Genomic DNA, 21,861 nt, shown 5'->3' on the forward strand with positions numbered 1-21,861 from the left:
GCTTCTTCTACATTTGAAACTTAACTAAAGATTTTGGTCCTTTTTTAGAGGCAGAGGTTCATGGACACAAAAGAAAGGGAAGAAAACAACAGACCTAAATCTGATTTTTAGAGATACATCCCATTGATGAGGTAATCAGATTCTTCGGATGTAATGGGTCGAGCTTTTTTCAGCTTCTGTCTCACTAAACGTAGTCTGCAAGCAACCATAAGCAGCAGTAGAGCAGTGATGGCCAAACCTAAGGCCAAAGGTAGTACAGCACCTACAGAAAGGGTAAAAGAGATTATGCTTAATACAGTGAAGAAACAGTAGAGGAAGAACTCAAATTTTTCCATAAAAATACAGCTAGCCTATCAGCTTGGTGATAATATTTGGGGCAGCTCACAGTGAGAAACTAAAACGTGTGACCATGTGTGCTGAGAATGGTTCAGAGCGTGGGAGCACACTGTTCAGCTCTTGACTGTAATGTCTGGGTCTGTGTCACTTGACTGAAAAATTCTAATGTAATTCAAAATGACTTCATGTGATCAGAGTTACCTGTTTCTGGGACTGGACGACCATCTCCGAGCTGATCTCTCTTTGGCACAATTACGCCATTTCCATTTTTATCATCTGTTTTTTTCCCTGAGGAACTGTTATCTGCATAAAGCCAAGCAAGACAAGTGAATATTGATTTGACTTTTTGAAAGAATGTGAAACTGATGCTAAAATGTAAATTCATTTTTAGCATTGCAAACTGCAGTGCATTTCAACCAAACCTAAGTAGGGTCACTTTCCACTGAAAAAAAGGATGTAAATTCTCCTTTTTAAATATTTTCATAACAGGGTATGGACCAATCAATGTGAGCTGAAGCATACTAGAAGCATTTGCATTCCACTGAAAAAAAGCTATTCCAAGTTATGTTACCTTCATCCTTCTTGCTTATAAAGCAGGAAATATAAAAGCTGCCCAAACTTCCTTAATTTTGCCACGCAGAGAAGCAGAACTTAAGTTCTTGGAAGACACAAAAGTATGTTGGGAAAACATTTCAAAGATGATGACTTAGTCACAGCTGTGCATGGAAGAGAGGGTGCAATAGAACATCTTTTGTAACAATGCAGGACGAGAGCAGACATTTTGCTGCCAATAAGTGTTCACTCTGGGAGCAGAGACAACTGCAGTTTTGCTTGATGAGAGTAAAAATGTAATGCAGCCAGAATTTATTTTTACTCCAACACTGGAAGCCTGAGCTGATAGCTATGGGGCTGTTTAATGCAAGAGTGACAGCTTAATTCAATGCCTTCACAAAAATCAGAAATGTGCCTTTTTTTTTTTTTTTTTTTAATGTGATGATTGTGTTTGGGCACTTTGGTTGCAACGTGAATATTTCTTGGAAGTGTGTTTCCTCTGCAGTGATAAAAATGGAAACATTATGCTGCGTTGTCAGAAAAATATGAAGTATTATAACTGGTGTTCCATTTAAAGGTGGGTGTTAAAAAGGAAGTGTTTAGTCAATTAGCTTGAACATGTAACTCATCTACCTCCTACCCAACAAGAAAGCAGAAAGCTGTCTCATCAGGGTAAGGAGAAAATACAAAACCCTTTCAACTCGAGCCAAAGTTATTCCATCACTGCAGGTGTGATGTTAGTGCTCACGTCCCCACTCTAAGACACAATGCATCCTTCCAGGCTCTGGGTTTGCTGGGCTGTCATTAAGGCTAAGCATGTATGAACACCAACATCAGATGCCGGGAAATGCCTCAGAAATAAGTTACAGTCCTCCTCTTTCTCCTCACATGAAGGTTTCTTTGAGTTCTTCAGGCATATAAAAGGATCTAAGAGAATGCTAAGTGTAAATTGTGCTGGCTTTAAGGTGCCAGAGCTGTGTAAAGTAACTCAAATGTAACTGAAACCAAAACCAGCAGCTGTTTTGTTTCCCTAAATGAATTACTTGAATATTTTTCTTTATCTTGGAAATTCCCAGAGGGTATCAGCTCCTTTTTAGAGCTGCTCGTCTGTATAACAAGGCCACATCTGAATGCCTGTTTTATAAATTTATTTCCCTTCCATTTGAGCAAGGAGGGAATATTTAAGTCAACTGCTGGTAAGGACTTTCGGCAAATATACCTAAATGGAAAAGAAGTGGGAAAAAATTGAAAGAGCAGAAAAATAATAGAATCCTTTCAGCAAATCTTGCAGCAGTAAGTTTTGTTAAGATTTAGGGCTTTTCCTACAGGACCAGAGGCTGTTGAGGGCAATAACATTCAACATCTGTTAATCAACTAGAAAATGATTTCCCCAAACAGTTTTGGGAGCCTGACACAGTGTGTGCCTGCACCCATTGGGAAACAGGTGGAAAGGAAGAAGTATGAAACTAACTTGTTGAGATTTTGCCTTGGGAGTTGGAGAAAAGAGAAATAAGTGATAAAAGGTGATATAACTTTTACATATTTGGGCTTCTTGCCTGCCTGCTAAAACATGTTATGTGAGTTTCTTTTTATTCTTACATTATTTTCTATTCTGTGCCTAGGAAATTGCAGTTTATAGTCCATTACGGGTGCCCTAATTTCAGCTATTGCTGTTCATGCCTCTACAGTGAAAACATGACTAATGCTTGGGCACTCAGTCAAATTTTGTAATCCCACCCCTGAACAGTACTGCAGAACAGCTGGTGTGGGCAGCCTGGAGAGATGCACAGACCCTGTGCCGGGGGTATGCAAAGCTGTTACAGTGATTTTTATACACTTGAGTTTGCTATGCTGGGAAGTGAAAATCTTCAAGCTTCTTATGAATTCAACCTGTCTGCATGAGCATGCTTGCTAGAATGGCTGTTGATGCTTAGAACCTGGTCTATTGCTGCAACTGAATTTTTACTGAATTCATTTACAAGTGCAGTAGTGCCAAACACTCGTTTTAGCTTGAGAGCTTCCCTGGAAATCAATGCCAGGGCACTTTGGAGGCAGCCATGCAGAACTGCTGAGCTGGCCTTTGGAGGAGATGCAGTCAGGGTTACCTCACTCTGGAGGCATGTCTGCAAAGGGAAAGGACTCCTCTATTGACACCAAATTCCTCTTCCTGCATTCACTCCAACTAAGGAATAAAATACTTGGTCTTCTAGCTTGGATGAAAGTAAATCACGAGTCTGCTACTTGTAAAAGACTCCGTGCACTTGGCTTTCAAGGTAGGCTCTATGTTGGACTTGGCATTCCCCTGGAGTTGCACTGCTTTACAGGCAGTTGCACTTGCTGGAAATGCAGGCGTGCAGAATAGGGATCATCCATTGTCAGCAGTGAATGACTTTTTATTTTTATAACTCTATTGTTACTAAATCCCTTGTTAGGTCAGGTAGAAGTTTTAGATAGTCCTTACCTTGCACTTGCACATTGATATGAAAATGTGAAAAAGTGTAAATCTTTACCAAAAAATTGTACCGAATCAGAGCCAAATTTGAGGGTCCACTAGAGTAAAGAAAGCAGGTTAAGGGAAATTGGGAACAGTGAAATTACTAGGAGGATAAGGCGTTCTGGAATAAATTTCCCTTGATACTATTCTCCCAGGCACAAACACTTAATTTAGGGATTTGAAATGTCCTCTGGAGATCATCCAATCCACCCCCCTGATAAAGCAGGTTCCTAACTTTCAGTAATCGCTGGCTAAAACACACAGACATGACTAGAGAAAGGACAAGCAGTCAGGATGCCCAGGGCGGGTGTGCTCGCCACTAAGGAAGAGTTTTGACCTCCACTTTCTACTCTTGTTACTCTAAACCAAATCAAACATCCTTGCAGGGAGCTGGCAAGTCTCACTGACAACAGCATGGACACTTCTCTGAGAGGTAGGAAGTGAGACATGATGCACCTTTGGGAACCAAATTCAGTTCTCCCTCTGTCTAGACCAGTTACCTAACATAAAACACACGTTCACATGTATACAGAGTGTCATTGCATTTTTGTAGCAAATGTAGCATAATTGTAGTTATTAAATTTGGTCTGTCATCTCAAGGAGATGAGAGTGGTGGGAAGAAACTGCACTCAGTGGATCTGCGTGTATTTTTAGGAATGTGTTAGATGTCTGTCAGCCCAAGTTCATAACAACTGTGATGCTTTCTCATGGGGCAGGACTTGAACTTCTGTGGACCCCGGGGAATCATTAATGTACAGTGTATGACTCCTATCAAGTTTAAATGTCTGCAGGAGAGTACAGGAATTCAGAGGAGATTTTGTCAGTTGCCCTTAGAAGCTGGGTACCTTCACGTCCTACCTCATGCAACCCCTTTGCCACTGAGCCATAGCTATTTAAAAGCTCCCTGCTGCTTTTTTGGTTAAAAGTATTGGGCTACTGGCTCACTGAGCATTGGGTCTTTCTCTTCTACAAGGAAATCCCTACATAAAATTCTGACTGATGTCAAAAGAATTAAAGACAGACAAGGTCAGCTGGAAATCTTGCCCATTTAAAATATTAGATTACAGCAGTTTCTGGTACTACAATAACCACTGAAAACCCATCACATTATTTTTAGTTTTATAATATTTTTTTTAATTGCTTACTGCTGTGTACAAAGCTATCTTCAGAACAAGAACAAGTTACTGTGCAAAGGTCAGACACTGAAATGACAGCATTGAGGTGTCACTCTTACATAAACTTTTGATTATAATGTTTGATTGTAATATTCGATTATCAGTTGCTAAGCTTAGTGATGTCAATTTGGTTTTACTTCCGGATTCATGAGCCAGTAGCTTTTAAGACAGTTAGCAGCTGGCTTTCCATTAGAGTTTGCAATGCCCTTTGGCAGCTTGACCTCTATTTTAGGTAGGCTCGTATCAGGTGTCACTCAGAACTGTGAGAGCCAAACAGGTTTGGGGCCTACTACAGTTTTAATTCATTCTGATAAGGAACAATGAGGTTGTTTTACACTGACAAAAAAGGTGGAAGCATTTGAAAGAATGTATTGCCCTAAGTTTCTAAATATTCTCTGGAGCAATTGAGTTCTTGTTGATCGTTATTTTCACTCCCTTTGCAGACTCCACAGATGAAATTCAAGAATGTGAAGATACAAGTGTGAACCAGGGAAGTGCCCTTTGTGAGAGCCAGCAGCAGAGGGCACTAAGCACTGCTCTGTTGTAAGAAGAAAATAATTAGCTGCATCCTGAGGAGCAAGGATCTGTCCGAACTCTGAAGAAATAAAAGCGGGAGGTCTTGCACTCATTTAAGGCTCTGTGCACAGATCTGCTTTCATTCAATTGCCATTTCAGGCCATTTTAATTTACCAGCAGGAACCACCTGTATTTTGGCTGCCTTAAAAGGCACACCAATTTCATTGCAGCTTCTGGAGCTTTAACAAGGCAATGTTTGATGACTGGTGCCTATAATATCACTACACAGTGATTCACAATGGGCTTGCAGCCAGTATGGAGAATACTACTAGAGACATGAGATTGTTTGTTACCAAAGACCAAGCCTACTCTGTAGTGATGGAAGATTTCTCCTGCCCCAGAGGTACAATTCAGAAAAAAAAGTGCCCATAATAATCAAGATACCACTTCAATAAAAAAATCAAACAAACATAATAAGAAAACAACCATCAATTAGCACTAGAAGAGACACAATTACTTTCACTCAAATTGAACAGTACTTTGTTACATTCTGCTGAAGGTACCATGCTGCAAATAAAAACATCAGCTTACACAGGTGAACCTGTGGAAGACAGAGCTTGTATTCAGCTCTCTGCATGTTTTCCTCCTTAGACTGTGGGTTTTTTTTGTAGCGTTTCTACATTTTAACTTTTTTTCTGCATTTTGCATCTAGTAAGAAGCAGACTTGAAAATTATAAAGCAATACTCACAGTAATTTCCCTATTGCAAGCTGCTTTTGTTGGTTTTTTGTTTGTTTGTTTAACATTTGTAAAAGTTTTCTCTCAACCAGACACCTGGAGCCAGCTTAATTTAGATTAGGGTAAAAGATATTTTCTTCCTCAAGATAGGGTGATTTACTGAAATTGATGCTTTTCAGTTCTTACCTGGCACAAATCCACTATTTTGTTTTTTCGGTCCCTGAGAAAGCGATTGGTTAGATGTGTCTGCATCCAGTGAAAGAAGCAGTTGATTTCTGACAGTGGCTTTCAGGGTGTTTTCTGCAGATAAGTTCTCGTCTGTTTTTTCTGTCAGTCCTACAGTCCTTTGCTGAGCAGTACTGAGGGCTGAATGAGTCACTGTCTTCCGTCCTGGGCTGACTATGTAAATAGAATCAAGAATCAAAATTTTTGTATTCTGATGGAGAACTAAACAACTTCATCAGATTCAGACAAATGATGAAACATGAGTTCCATGTACTTAGCAGGTTACCAGTTGCTCAAAGTCACTATAGAGCAAGAATATAGTCATGAACTCTAAAGTGAAATCCAGCAACTGTAGTATCAATGAAAGTGGTTAGCCATCATGGCAGTTCACCCTCTGATGATTTTTGTTCACTCTGCTGAGCACAGGCAAATATTGAAGGCAAATAATGAAAACTAACAGAATGACACTGATGGTTCACGTGCATGCTCAAATATCCAGCATTTCACATTCTGGTCAGGTACTTAGCTGCACTTTGAAGTGTACCTCTGAGGTGCTCATTGATTAAGACAGAAAGAACCGATCTTTTCAGTTTTGAAAACTAACTCAAAATCTGTTCTTTGGAGATCTCTAATCATTTTTATATACACTGAAAAAAAATGGAATTGATTTCTGAGCATCTGCTCTATGTGGACCTAAATCTTTCTCACATATTATATCCAATAAGTGGTTCCATGCTGGTAGCAAGCTGCTTGTTCAAGAGAGGGGATACCATGAAAGGGGATATCAATTCCCTTTGGTTGTACAATCTGCAGTGACTTCCACAGTCAGTGTTACCCCCTGTGGCACTTACGGTTCTGGCAGAAAGTTTCATCGGAGCCATCGGGGCACTGTTTCACTCCATCGCAGGCAAATGTGATGTCAATGCAGCAACCATCATCACAGATAAACTGGTAGCGAGAGCAAACCCCGACACAGGCTGTTGAGAAACAATTTTCAAATTACCAAAAGACAAATCCAAACAGTAAGTACTGAGTCAATGACTACAATCCACAGCACCCAGGAAAACCCTAAACCACACTACAGCAAGAACCACCGAAAAGGCTGAAGACCAGGCTCAGCTGCATGATATTATATTGATAGAAAAGGTAATACAGCTGATAGCTGTTCCTGGCACCCTCATCGCTCTTCTGGAAATGTATTACTACAAACTCACTTAATCTGGAGGCTGTAGCACCCTACAGTCCATGCAGGAGACCTACTGCAATTTAAATTCTGCCAGCTTATGCTGAAAGGAGATCTTTCCAGGCTTAGAGGACTAAGAACAGTCCTGAAGATAAATGAAATCTTGGTGGCTGGAATTGCATTTCTCCAACATGTAATTCCTACCACATCCCCATTCTGTATCACTGATAGTAAGTTATCTTACAGGCACACCTATGGACTACATGGGGTGGAATGTTTTCTTTAAGTAATTAGGATGCTAAAAGAGTGTTCATCATTTATCCACATAAACAATTCACTGACTCCTATGAAGCATCTGCCAGAACAGGTCTGAGCACAAGGTCTTACAAGTGACCTTTACCAAGAGAACTGCCTGCTTTAGTATTTAGATTTCTCAGGAAACTGAGAATGTCCCTTGACATTTCATAATTGCAGCTGCACACTAAAAGTTTTCTTGAAACCCATCCTGACCCTTGTAATTATCAGCTGTTTTATATATGTGTTTTTGTCCTTCTAACAGCAGTGCATCTCATCGCTTTGTAAAGCACTGTCAAATTCAGTGTTGGATTATGGTTCTAACAGCAAACCAGTCTGCATAAGCAATTGACAGCCTTTGGTTGTCATACTGCTATGCACCACAGCAACAACATTAAACCTCTGCACTGCAAATGAAAGTATGGCAGGAACACATGAATATTTTTTAAATCCCCAAATCATACTCTGGAAATGCATCTCGTTAACTTCAGTCCTAATAACAGTGCAGGTCCTGTGTGCACTGAGGCACTGTGCACTGGTTTAACTATGGCAGTAGTGCTTGAAGTGCAAACATAACTGGGGGGGAAAAAAAGAAAAAAAAGCAAATCCACTCAAGAGATGCCACAGATTCTCAAAGCAAAAAAATAAAGGAATCAGCAAACTTCTCTGGCTGCTTTTGCTGAATCAAGCATTAATTAATAGGATTCTATTACCCATTACTGGAGCATAGATATTATTAAACAGATTCATAAGCAGTTTTTCATGATACCTATTTATTGCCACTGGGACAACCCCCTCACGTAGTGATATTGCAGTGGTGCAGGGCTTTCACTGGGTCAGTAAACACATTAATGATGCTAGTTTACCCTTTACTTTGTGCCATAGCAGCAGATCTGTATTAGCATCCTGCAAATTACAACGTAATTAGAAGTTATTACATTAAAGAGCCCCAAACTGACAGCCACTGAAACATCTTTTTTTTCTACCTTTTAAGCTTTTATATGCTTCTCAAGCTCAGAGTTTAAAAAATGATGGGTCAGTTCTAGTTTCGGTTTTCACAATAACATAAAGCTTCACTGTTTAACAAAATTACACAGTAAAGCTGAAGTGCATAGGGTCTTCCCTGCAGCACAAACCCTGTCCTGTTCCATACCCCTCTTGACCACACAGTGAACAGTTACAGTGTGTCTGATGCATATGGCAGTATTTCCAACCCTACTTGCTTATTAGCAGTATAGGTATGAATATTTAAAAGCTTGAAGTATTCTTGCACTAACAAACATGATGTTTGCTTCTCAAACATTGACTCAAAATGGAAAGAGATGTTATTATAAACAAATAGGGGTGAAATAATATGATAGAAATGGAGAATAAGATTTCTGCCTCCATCAAGACCCTCGCTCTGAGCAGCATACCCTGGGTGTCATATGGGCAATAGCTGCAGTTAGTTTCTCACCTACTGCAGAATGAGCCATGGGAAGAACAGTCACAGAGACATTATCCATGCTCCGCTGACCAGCAGTGTCTGTCACGGTGAGCTGGAAAATGAATGTGCCTTCCTGAAGATGAGACAGCTTCAGTGTTCCTGGCTGTGGTACCTGGCAAAAGAAATTGTGAAAAAAAAAAAAAAAGGGATTGGAGTAGAGCAGAGCAGAGCAAAGTGGAGTTAAACACAATGCAGTACAACACAATACAATGGAATAGCTCAGTTGGAAGGGATGTTCAGAGATTTGTTCCAGCTGCCTGACCACTTCAGGGCCAACCTGAAGTTAAAGTATATTACTGAGGACACTGTCCAGATGCCTTTTGAAGACTAGCAGCCATGGGTCATCAGTCACCCCACTAGGAAGCCTGTTCCAGTGTTTGACCACACAGTAAATACATTGTTCTCAATGTGCAGTCTGAACCTACCTTGGTGCAATTTTATGCAGTTGCCTCATGTTTTACTATTGGTGACCAGGGAGAACAGACCAGCACCTCTCTCTCTCCTTCTCCTCCTCAGGAAGTTGTAGGCAGCAATGTCTTCATTGCTTTCTACAATAAGGGATCTGTCTGTAACTTCTAGGACTAAGTACATTATTTCTGTGCAATGCTTTTCACACACAGAGAATTGGAATTTCCAAAAATATGTTAAAAGAATAAGAGGCCTACCTTTATAAAGACATATATTGGTAAATTCATTTTTTTCTTCCAGGAAGTTAATTTTCTAACATGAAATTTCTTTCCATTTGCGTTTACCGAAATGTACTTTTATCTCAGCCTTCTACTAATTACCTTCTTAGGATGGATATGACACTGCAGAATGTTATTGTTTATTGTATTACAAAACTAAATATGCTCAAAAAGGCACCTGCTGTCCTTCACTATGACTGCTGGGAGTGCAAGTGTGGTATTTAAAGCTCATGAACCACACAGTACAGCTCTCTTCTCAGTGCAATTCCAAAGAAGCACAGCTGACTTCAGAACACGCCATCCCTGTGCTTTCCTTTTTATTTCCATTCTGCCCTGAAGGATGCCTGACTGTACCTGTTCTGTTCCAAACTTTGGCTCAAACTGGAGAACTTTCCAAATAATCAGCATTAAAAAAAACAACAATCACCCACAACTGTCACAGAGTTTCTCAGCTACAGCATGTGGATAGCAATCTGAGAAGCACAATATCCTTAGGCTAAGCAGTCACAATACCAAAAAAAACAAACCGAAACAAAAAAACACTGTCTTTTCTCTACAGTACAATAAGAACTCTTTATAGCAGTCTTTCCACATCTGGTACTTTTTATTTACTTTTGGTATCTAACTACAAAGCAACAGGTGCCAGCTATCATAAATAAACACAATCCCATTTTCCCTGGCAGCTGTGGTTTCATGCACAGTTTACGAAGAATCGATCACAAGAAATCCACTGGCATCAAGATGACAACAAAAGCACTGAAGATAGCAAGCTGAATGTGTATGAATGATCACAACTATCAACTCATCTCTACAAATTAAACTGTGAAGGAAACTATCAGGGTATGTACTTGTGGGAGAAATCCCTGCTCATTTGAACACAGCAGTTCGAACACAACAAAAAAGCATCTGTTTAAGCAGAAGCCTCTCAAAGTTGTTTTTATTTATTAAATACGAAGAAATCACCAAGATGAATGTGAGAATTTTGCAGGTTTAAATAAATAAAAACTGGTCTCTATTTAAAGACCTTACAAACAGGAAGGAGGCTCATGGTGGCTCTTGAAAATGGGACTGTTCCTGTTGCTGGTTCTGTCCTGTTTAATGTCTTCCTATCCATCATCAGCATCTCAGCAACAATGATGTCTATGGTACACACACCTTTTAACAGTGTGCTCTGCTGAACACCATGGCCTGCGTACAGGCTGTGAGTTGGCACTTTGGATTTGAAGCACTTTTCCTTTCCTTTTCTGCTGCTCCTAAGAAGCTATAAACAAGGGCAGAATGGAGAATCCCTCTCCTGATTGTTAATTTTAAGCTGAAACCCAATTACAGGTACAATAAAATAGGATCTCATGATATCTTACAAGGTCTACATCAGACATTTCCTTGCAGTTTCTCCACAAACACTGACAGAAAGACTGCTGGTGAAATACCTTATGACTTTCAGTAACTGAATTATTGAAGTGTCTCTAACCTGGATCACATAGGCTGAAAACCAAGTTCAGTGAGAACAAACAACAAGAAAGAAAGCAGAGCTGAAACACATGAGACCCTAAACATTTGCTGCTGACTGTTACATGCCTCACTGGATATAGATGAACTACAAAACCCACAAGACATGAAAGCTCAGGCTGTGCAGTCTTGCAGTCTTTCTAATTATGGTGCTTGTTAACCATACTCATTCAAACACATTTAATATTTTTAGCCCTACATTTAAACCTGAGCTACAACCTACAAATAACTGGCTACATGTGCAGTTCCATGTGTACCTTCATTTCAACAGATGAATCACCTTGCAGCAACGTCCATTCATACTGCACAATTCCGTGGTCGTCTGAACTTTCGCGACCATCCAAAATCACCCAGTCGACAGGTGACTGCAGCACAAGATCTTGTCCTGCCTTGCACATTGGAGGCTCATCAAATTCTTCTTCTTCAAATTAAAAGAAAAAAAAAAAAAAAAAGAGAGAGGCTTGGTCATTCATCAAAGGGAATTCAGCAATTATTTATATAAAACATATTTTTCTTGGTTGTTATTGATTCACCACTGTGCAACTTCCTGAAAAAGAGGACAAACACTACTCAGCACTCAGCAGCAATCTTCCCAAGTCTCATAGGAAGACCATGCACTTAAACTGCCTCAGCATGTCTGCATCTGTCAGCTGAGTATGCTGCCCTCCAAACTTACTGCAGGGTGAAAAAGAAAAGCTCTTCAAAAGTTAAGCTTTAACTAAGGAAACAAACTTGTGTTTTCTCACTGAAACGTGCATATACATTCTGGTTCACATCTTCAGGAAATAGCTGTTACCTTGCAAGCATGTGGCATGAAAATCCTCCCTATGTGAATGTTTCACTAATACAAGGGGACTGCCAGCATCAATGCATTTTTGATCTGAAGTACAGAAAATTTATCTCAATGTAAACCACCTAGATATTCAAATGTCAGTTGCTGCACATCTTTTACAGTATTCTGCATAGCAACACTCTTTTAGTCTCTTTTTATGATATGTCCTCACAGGATTGATACTTATTCAACGTCAACTGACATCCTAGTAAAACAGTGCACAACCTAATGATAACAGTGATCAGAAATGAGCACCATTTTTAACTGTCTGATGTATGATACTTGATTTTCATACCATTTGACTGTGGCATTTTATACTCTAAATATGATACTCACTGATTAAAACTGTGAGTATTAAATAATTTTGCCAATCACAGCACAAGCTTTTCAGGTTAGGCTAAGAAAGCTTGCAGCCTGGAAGGCCAAGGGTATCCTGGGTTCCATCAAAAGAGGTGTGGCCAGCAGAGACAGAGAGGTAATTGTCCCCCTCCTTTCTACTCTTGTGATGCCCCATCTGGAGTACTGTGTCCAGGTCTGGGGCCCCCAGTACAGGACTCTTTTGGAGAGGGTCCAGAGGAAGGCCACGAAGATGGTCCAAGGGCTGGAGTACCTCTCCTATGAAGACAGAGTGAAGGAACTGGGCTTGTTCAGCCTGGAAAAGAGAAGGCTGTGGGCAGACTTCATTGCAGCCTTCCGGTATTTAAAGGGAGTCTATAAACACGAGGGAAATCAACTTTTCACAAGGGTAGATAGTGATAGGACAAGGGGGAATGGTTTCAAACTAAAGGAAGGGAGATTTAGATTAGATGTCAAGGGAAAGCGGTGAGGTGCTGGAACAGGCTGCCCAGAGAGGCTGTGGATGCCCCATCCTTGGAGGAATTCAAGGCCAGGTTGGATGGGGCCTTGTGCAATCTGATCTAGTACATCATCTAGTGGCTGGCAATGCTGCCTGTGGCATGGGAGTTGGAAATTAATGATCCCTGAGGTCCCTTCCAACCCAAGCCATTCTATGATTCTAAGAAAGCAGATGGTAACTTAAGGGAAACAGCCTGTGAGATGTGGCTAAAGTAATTTGTCCATAGCATTCACAAGGTGCGGGAAAGACAGGGATGTGATCTAGTTCTACACATCAGCATTCAACTACTCTAGCCACAAGATCTTATCTTTTTGTAGTTCCCTGACCAGCTTTCATTCATCTTCTGAGCACAGTGCATTCCTGGCACTCTGACGTGGCACAGTGCTTTCTGTTCTTTGCTCTCTGCTTTCTCCCTGACCCCATTCAAGCAATCTACAACAGCTTGCTTCTTCAAACTGCACCAGATTTACTGAACTTTCAGGCCTAATTATCTGCAGGAGACATCTTCCTTCCATTTCTGAGAGGATGAACACACAACAGTCAGGGTATACAGCAAGTTGAATGAAGAAGGTAGATGCAAAGAACATTGACGTTCAGCTCTGAAAAGCACCTCCTAAGCCTATGCCTGTAAATCCTCTCTTTGGGTAGAGCATGAGGAAAGACAAGGTGCTTGCTACCAGTGTGGGGATCTGCCTGGCATGTGCCCTGACCAGTAGCAAGAATCTGCCTGAAGGCACAGAGCTCACAAAGCAGTGGCACACATTACTGCCACTAACAGAAGAGGAGTCCCTCTCTCTGTTGCTTTTCTCTAAGACATTCTAATGAAGCCTTCAAAGAAAAACAGGTGAAACCAAAGACAGAAAATGCCAATGCAAGTCCCTTAACATAGGAAAATGTACAAATAACTTAAAATAGAATCTGATATAAGGAAATATGAAACAGTTCTTAGTGATCCAGCTGGCACAGGAAGGTTTGCCTAATGTTTACAAACACAGTTTTCAGAACCAAGGAAGTTTAAAAAGCACCAAAAAAACCCAAAACTATTACTAAACACCAACAGCATGGTGCCAGGGTAACTCTTATTTGGTATCTATGAATTATGTGCCGTTTTTAACAAATTATTCACTTTACTCATCATTGTCAAAAGAGGACAATGAACCTCACTGACCTGGGTCTGAAATAGCACAGCTCATTCCTCTGCTTCCTACTTGGGAAGTATTTGTGTGCCACCCGTCTGCTTTACAGGACTTGATGGTTTCCCTGCTAACTCTGAGACAGAGGCAAGCCCCAGCTCCCTCGGACCATAAGCAATAAGGATCATAGAATCATAAAAGCTGGAAGAGATTTCTAAGGTTACTCAGCCTAACCACCAGCCCATCTCCACCATGCCCAACAACCACGTCCCTCAGTGCCACATCCACACAGTTTACTATCTCTCTAGGGACAGTGACTCTACCACCTCCCTCGGCATCCTGTGCCACTGCCTCATTACTCTTTCAAGGAAGAAATATTCCTAATATCCAACCTGATATATTTCCCCTTTCCAGATGAATGCTACCCTGAAAGAGTTCGAGCTATACTGCTGGCAGGAGCTGTGCTGGGCTACTTCATGCTGAGGCATGGCACAGAGATTCCTTCCTGTCAAAACGCAGAACGAAAGCACAACACCTGCTTGTACACTGCCAGAATATTTTCAGAAAGGTTAATCGACATCAAATCAACTCATCTCTTGCTCTTCTAAAGAAAAAGCACAACACCTGCTTGTACACTGCCAGAATATTTTCAGAAAGGTTAATCGACATCAAATCAACTCATCTCTTGCTCTTCTAAAGAAAAAACTGACCTAAGAGAGACTGTAGCATGGGATAGGGCAGACCTGTGAACTGAAAGGAGCCGTAACTTTATAAGCAACTTCTTTTCCATAAGCAGGGGAACACAACAGGCTTGATTTGTTCTCCTTCCTCCTTCACACAGACGTGGCCCACCAGTAACAGAGCTGCCAGCTGAATGAGGGCTTTGCAGTAAAGGGCTATTTCACTACTGAATTCCCATATCGTTTTACCCTAATGCTGCCATCTCCCACTGTGCAGCAGTGCTGAGTATCAGATGGAAGCTGCACATCTCTGTTGAAGCATTCAAGCGCTCTTTCTTTGGAATTAAAGAATTTCTTTAACAAAGACAAAAAGGTTTTCCTCTTCTTTCAGTGGGTTTTCAATGTTAACACAGCACAAACTGCCCGAATGTGCTAAATAAATCTGCCACTTAAACCTGCAATAAATTGGGTGTAAACTCAGGGAAAATTCAAGGCTGATTTAAACTGGGAAGTTCAGCCTACAAAGCTGACCCCACCACTGGCCCTTCTGGAAGTACACAGAAGTGCACGTGATCTGAAGAATACATATCCATCACTGCAATTGGTTTCAGATTACTGAAGGTCCTTAACACAAACAAAATCAAACTGCCATAGTGACTGCTGTACACTACTGCTCAGAAATACTTTCGAATTACAAGAACACCATATTCATGGACAGGTGTTTGTTTGGGATTATCAAAGAGAAACAGAAGACCCAACAACACAGTATCCTGAAAGGAAAGAACAGGTAAAGCATGATTCCCCGACGACATAAAATCTTGAAACCAAAGAGATTTCCCCAATTTCCCAAATTCAACCATGTGGTGACATAAGGGAAAAGAGATCCATCCTCATCACATTGTCCAGATTAATTTTCAATGTAATTCAAGAATGCAGTGGTAACACAATATCAGACAGCAAAATAATTTCATTTTAATTTTATTTATCTTTCCTGGTTTATGTCACGGCTGGCAGATGTTTGAATAAAAGTTCATTTTCCTTTGCAGCTCTGCTTTAGCTCTGACTTAATTGCATGGAGGAGTCATAATCTCCAGCTTCTGATACCACCTGCAGGGCAGACTCCTAAATAAACCCAACAGGACATGGAGCAATTTGCAGATTAGGAGCAGAAATGGCTTTGCTAGCCCAGTGCCGATAGTCAGAAAAGCAGCCAAAGAAGCAAGGCTTCGGAATTCAAGATTTCTAATAGGCAGATTATGCTTCAACAGTGGTATTATTTACAACGTGACAGAACTGCACTCTACACTAGGGCCGCATTTTGGTGAAATTAAGGCAGTTCAAAATGACAAAGGACATCTGAAGATATTTTTGAAGGTTTTCAAAGCTGCTAAATTCTCTCTGACTTAAACTCCAGTGTTAAGCCTTCTATCTCCCAAGTGCAGGGTTATAAAATGCAATTACCAGAAACTGCTACATTAACAATAGCGTGGGTGTAGAACTCGCCCAGCTGTAAATGTCAAAGCCATACCTTGGGTCCCTCCAGCGTCTTATCCTTGTCTCAATTCCACAGATACCTCCCTATAGTTTTCTAGCTTACCTATCTAGGCCCTTCAGAAAACTTCCAGCCAGCCAGCCCCCGCTCTCCCCCACCTCCAGGAGCTTCCACTAGCGTTCTCATAACATGGGCAGAACTGCTAGTCAATTTTGAGGTCGCCCCCAGCCAATGGAGCAATATCAGAGGCCTCCAGAGCACAGCGTCTTTGTTCCCAGCACCACCAGGTTTCCTTCCTTCAGGCTGCATGCAGCGATTGGTTACTTGGGTAGGGAGATGGATGCAGCGATCTGTTTACCTGGGTCTGCACCCAAGGTGAACGCTGAAGAGGGTATTTATGAAGGAAGACGTTTAGGAAAACATTTAGGAAATATCGTCAACTTGAAGGTAATTAAATTAAGGCAGGAGTTCAGATGCAACCATTCAACAACGGAAGGTGTTTGCAGGAGGTGGGAGAAAGTGCAGGCTCTATTGATCAGGTGTTAGGAAATTGACTACGCTTCCAGATACAGAGCTGTTTTCACTGACAGGATTTTGCTCTGGATAGCATTGCGTTTAAATACCCTTCAGGGCTGATCAAACCGCTGCTTTTCACGTGGCCTGGACTCTGGCGGTTACACAGAGCTTCCACGCTACCTCCGGTCTATCTGCGAAACGCCCTCCCCTCTATCAGCCTGACCCCGGCGCTCTTAAGAAGGCTTTATCGGGCGCACGGGAAACCTGCGCAGGGCGGTACCTTTCGGGCGGCACGCAGGCAGACGGGCAGTCCTCTCTCCGAGCGCCCTGCCGAGCTGCCCTAGTCCCGCGGCCGCTCCCCTCCCCCTGCCCGCACCTCCGGGCGGCCGCCGCCATTTCCGCGCGCGGGGCGCCGCTCTCCCCGCACGAAGCCATCTTGGCGAGGCCCCCGCCCGCGCTCCCCGCGTCCCCTCCGCGCGGCGGCCCTTACCCGGCGGTAGAACGGACGGGACGAGGGCCGCCCCGCGGGACGAAGCGGCGGCGGCGGCGGCGGGCGGCTGCGGGGCGAGGCGGCTGTAGGTGCTGTAACCGCGGTGCGGGGCGAAGCGGCAGACGGGACGGCCGCGGTGCGTGCAGTTGAAGAGGAAGCAGCCCAGCTCCGCCGCCGCCCGCGGCCGCCCGGGCCCCTGCACCACGGCCAGCGTGCAGCGCGGCTCGGCGCAGCAGGCGTCCAAGCACTGCCGCCAGCCCGCCGCTCCGCCCGGGGCGCGCAGGAACGTGGCGCCGGCCGCGATGGAGTCCTTGGTGCGGATGATGGAGTCGGGCCTGGCCGAGAAGCCGCCGCTGCCGCCGCACCGCCCTCCGCCGCCCCCCGCCGCCTCCGGTCCCGGGTCCTCCTGCTTCAGCTGCCGGCGGAACTCCTCCAGCAGCGACTCCACGCCCGAGATCTGCGAGCGCAGTTCGGCCAGCGGCGCCGCGCTCCGCGCGCCCGGCAGCACGGCCCGCCCGCCCAGCGCCGCCAGCAGTACCAGTACCAGCGCCGCCATGGCCCCAGGCGGCGGCGGCGGCGGCGGCGGGCCCGGCTCCCCCCGCCGGCACCCTCGAGCGCGGCGCGGGGAGGCGCCGGCCCCGCCCGGCTGCCTGGCACGGCGGTGCTCAGCACCCGCCGCCCTGAACAGCTCCGCCGGGCGGGGCCAAGGCGGGCACCGCCCCGCTGCCTCGGCCTCGGACGTGGACGGTTCCGAGCCCGTCGGGCTGCGGGCGGGCTTGGAGAGCGAGTTAGCGCCGCAGGGGAATGAGAGCGGCGGCTGGGTGCTGTCGGGATGTATGAACACGGAGAAACTGCCGCAGGCAAAGTGCTGATTGCCCTGTCCCGTACTTAGTTAACTGCAAAGAGCGTAATCGACACATCTGGGATTTGTTCAGCTTTACCATCAAACCTCAGAGGTGGTGGCTGTGGCAGACCATCTTGAGGATGCAAGGTTTTGAACGGTGGAATGAATTTTAGAGAAGTGCTTCAAAACACAGAATCATTAAGGTTAGAAAAGACTTCTAAGATTACTCAGTCCAACCACCAACCCACCCTCACCATTCCCACTGACCATGTCCTTTAGTGCCATATCCACACGGTTCTTGTTCACCTCCAGGGACGATGACTCCATCCCCTCCCCAGGTGCCCTGTGCCAGCATCTCACCACTCTTTCTGTGTGAGAAAATAAGGGAGAATAATTTTTTCCTAATGTCCAACCTGACCCTCCCCTGGCACAGCTTGAGGCCATTCCCTCTAGTCCTATCACTCATTACGCAGGAGAAGAGGCCTATCCTCATCTCACCACAGCCTCCTTTCAGGCAGTTGTAGAGGGCAATAAGGTCTTGCTTGAGCCTCCTCTTCTCTAGACTGAACAATCCCAGTTCCTTCAGCCACTTCTCATAAGCTCTGCGCTTCAAACCCTTCTCCAGCTTTGTTGCCCCTCTTTGGACACAAAATCAAAAATCATCAACTTTAAACCTTCAACTTTTATCATTAAATTAATGCTTCTTTCATTCTGTTCAGAAAATGAATAACAGTAAGACCTCCCTGAGAACTAGCAATGTCCCAAACAGTGGCCTCTTCGTTTTTTTCCATCTTTTTTACTCCTCCATATTTTCAGGCTGCACTAGGGCATGTTCCCAGCATAGCTCGAAATTTCCTCCAAATCAAATCCACTTTAGTATTCTGCTATCATGGGTCCATAGATGTTGCCCAGGAAACTCACATGCAGTTTATGATTTGGATTAGGATTTTTCATAGAACCACAGAATATCCCTAATTGGAAGGAACCCACAAGGACTGTTGAATCCAACTCCTAGCTTCACACAGCACCCCCCAAAATCCTTCACTCTCCCTTTAAGCTCAGCTTCACCCCTCATACTTCATCCCATTCTTTCATTCTTTACCCTGCAACATTCATCCCATCCCTGCCACCATGTCCTGCACAGCAAGGTGACATCCATGACTTTTCAATGGGATGTGCATGGGGACGTCCTTGTCTGGGTGAGCCAAGCCCAAAGGTTTTGGGGTAGCTGTCAGAGCCCTTGGGTAGTCCTAATTATGCCTGGCTGCACTAACAAAGCAACAACCCTCAGGAGCTGTGGGTCTTGGAGCTGTCTGAGCACAGCTGCGCCTTGTTGTGGGCCCAGGGCAGGGTCTGACCCAAAGCCTCTTAAATCCTGCTAGTAGCCTTTAGGGGTATTGCTGGGAGCTATTGGAAGTGCCTGTGCCGTGAGCAGTTCTGGCAGCAATGGGACCATGGAGGCTCTGAGTGCTAGGGATCCAGGGGTGTGCACTCCTTCCCCCACTATGGGGGATACTTCTGTGTGTCATGCACTGGGGGGGAGTCCAAGATAGCAAGGATGCAGCAGATACATGAGAAAACTTTCACAAGCCTTGGGACTACTTCACATTCAGGTTTGTAGTACTTTTCAGATAACAGGTTTAGCAAAACCCTAAGGTTTTAGCCTTCCTGTTTTGACAAAGGCACAAGAATGCCTTCTCTGATCAGGCCAATACTATGTCAACTTGGTCAGTCAGGATTAAGTATTTTATGTGGTAAGACTATCTTTCCTTCTAAGGTTTTGATAAGGAAGTGACTTCCAGATGAGGGACAGGCAACAGGACAGAGCAACAAGTGGAAGAGAATAGCAGGGAGTGGGACCAACATAAATCCTTGATAGGAAGGTGGGCAGGGAAATCAGAAGAACGAGACTAGAACGGAAACAGGAGCTAGAACAGTGGGCTGTTTGAAAGAAAAAGCATCAACAAAACAGGACAGAGAGAGGACAGAAAGCATAAAAAGGAGAGAAGGGGGGGGGAAAGGGAGGATTGAAAGAGAGGCTGAGTAGGATAAAGGGAGAAATAGAGAGGTGTGGAGCTGGACAGAAATGGAAATGCGAAGTAAAGCTGTGCCAGGTAGAAAGAGATGCAGGTGGAACAAGAGTATGTAGATACATATGGAGGGGAAGGTTGGGAAAGACAAACAAGCAGAAGGATAAGGGGTTAGACATACTAAGAAGGAGGAGTTAAAATACAGGGTCAGGGAATGGAACACAGTTGTAGTTCAGAGTTTCTTTGAAGCAGGCTGGTCAGACAAGAGTGCAGCTTCTCAGTATTGCTTTCCACTTCGTGCTTTGTGGACTCTCTAAGTTTCTGGAGAGTGCATCTTTGAGGCTCAGTTTTTTATCAAATTTAGTTGAACTGGTCAGTGCATACAGAATTTATAGGGGAAGAATCAGCTAGGCAGCAAGATAACTTGCTTTTCATTTCATCTGAAAAATCAGGCTAAAATGACATGATTTTTATTGAGTGGGAGGATTTTAGGGAAATGGTTATTAATGACAGATACTGTGACACATTGGTTTGCCAGATGTGGCACTGACTTTTCTGCTGCTCTGCCTTTATACTCTCACATTACTGCTTGTGCTCGCAGAAGGTAAAGCATAAGTAAGGCTTGTGCCATGGTTATGATGCCTGAAGTTGGCATACATGAAATTGTAATATATAATATAGCTATACTCCAAAAGTAATGCCTCCTATGCTATAACATTGCCTCATGATATCAGAGGCAGGTGTTGGCAGTAGTAAAGATTGAATCTTCTCACCAATTTCCTTATATTTTGTTGCCGTGCAACAGGTGGTAGCAGAGGAGCAGTCTGCCAAATGGTGTCTGACATGGAGGTATGGATGAAGCAAAGGGGTAGAATTGAATTCCTGCATGTGGATTAAATGGCACCCACTTGCATTCGTTGATGCTTGCTGAATGTTGGTGAAGACCAAACAGCGGATGTGCAAACAATGAGGTGATGAATGGTGCATTTCAGCAGTGGTGACAGTTTGTTGCAAGTATGGCATGAAGGTTCTTGTTTATCACTTGTGAAAATGTTGAGAAATACTGTTTTGAAGTTGAGAATTTGCTCTATCAAATAGTATTGTGCTCTTTGTAGCTGTTGTAGTTTTCATGGAAATAAATGGGAGGAATTACATTCAAAGCAACTTGTGCAGCTTATTGAGTGTCTGTCTCATAAGGAATTTCTCAGCCTCAAGGAGTAGCCTTGAGAGATGCTGCTGCTCAAGGTGAAGATTCTGGCATGTAGCCTGATGTATTCCTGCACAGAGCTTGCTAGGCTCTGTGCTGCCCTCTCTATACAGGGCAAGAGAACTGACTACTGGTCATATTTGCATATCATCCATATTTGGTTGGTGCTTGCATCTTCCCTAAATTATCCACCCTGAACCTTGTTCAGCTATCACGACCAGATGTGTCTATCACAGCTGCTGCTGAGCAGGATTATGAGTGAATGGTCCATGTAGGAAGCCAGGAGGAGTAAACCACCAGTGTTCTAGAGCAGGACTTACTTTGTTACTTAATATTTCTGGATCTGTATGTGCAGCTCATCTTCTGCTTTGTAATATGATATTTGTAGTTATTCTGAGTTTTTTTCAGAAGGTGGCAGCAGCTTATTACTTAAGTGAAATAGATAGCTTCTGGGTGTTAATATCTGCCTAAGAGTAAATAAATACTTATATTAAATGCCATTTCTTTACTGATTCACTGTTATTAGTGACTTAGATTTGCATTAGGCTGTGGGTTGCAAATCTAAATTATTATGTGGTGCATTTAGTA

At 43.5% G+C, this 21,861-nt stretch overlaps 1 protein-coding gene across 1 annotated transcript; it reads right to left on the reverse strand.

Moving 5' to 3' along the window:
- Positions 1-107: 107 nt before the first annotated feature.
- On the reverse strand, positions 108-17,748 carry LRP11 (LDL receptor related protein 11; the record flags this gene model as incomplete). The annotated part of the gene is made up of 7 exons (XM_079532521.1): positions 108-262; positions 538-639; positions 5,997-6,209; positions 6,887-7,012; positions 8,969-9,110; positions 11,451-11,614; positions 17,193-17,748. 7 exons carry the CDS (start codon positions 17,746-17,748, stop codon positions 108-110), a joined length of 1,458 nt encoding a protein of 485 aa, XP_079388647.1.
- Positions 17,749-21,861: the final 4,113 nt, after the last annotated feature.

This window comes from Tetrao urogallus (genome assembly GCF_951394365.1).
Source record: "Tetrao urogallus genome assembly, chromosome: 2".
NCBI lineage: Eukaryota > Metazoa > Chordata > Aves > Galliformes > Phasianidae > Tetrao > Tetrao urogallus.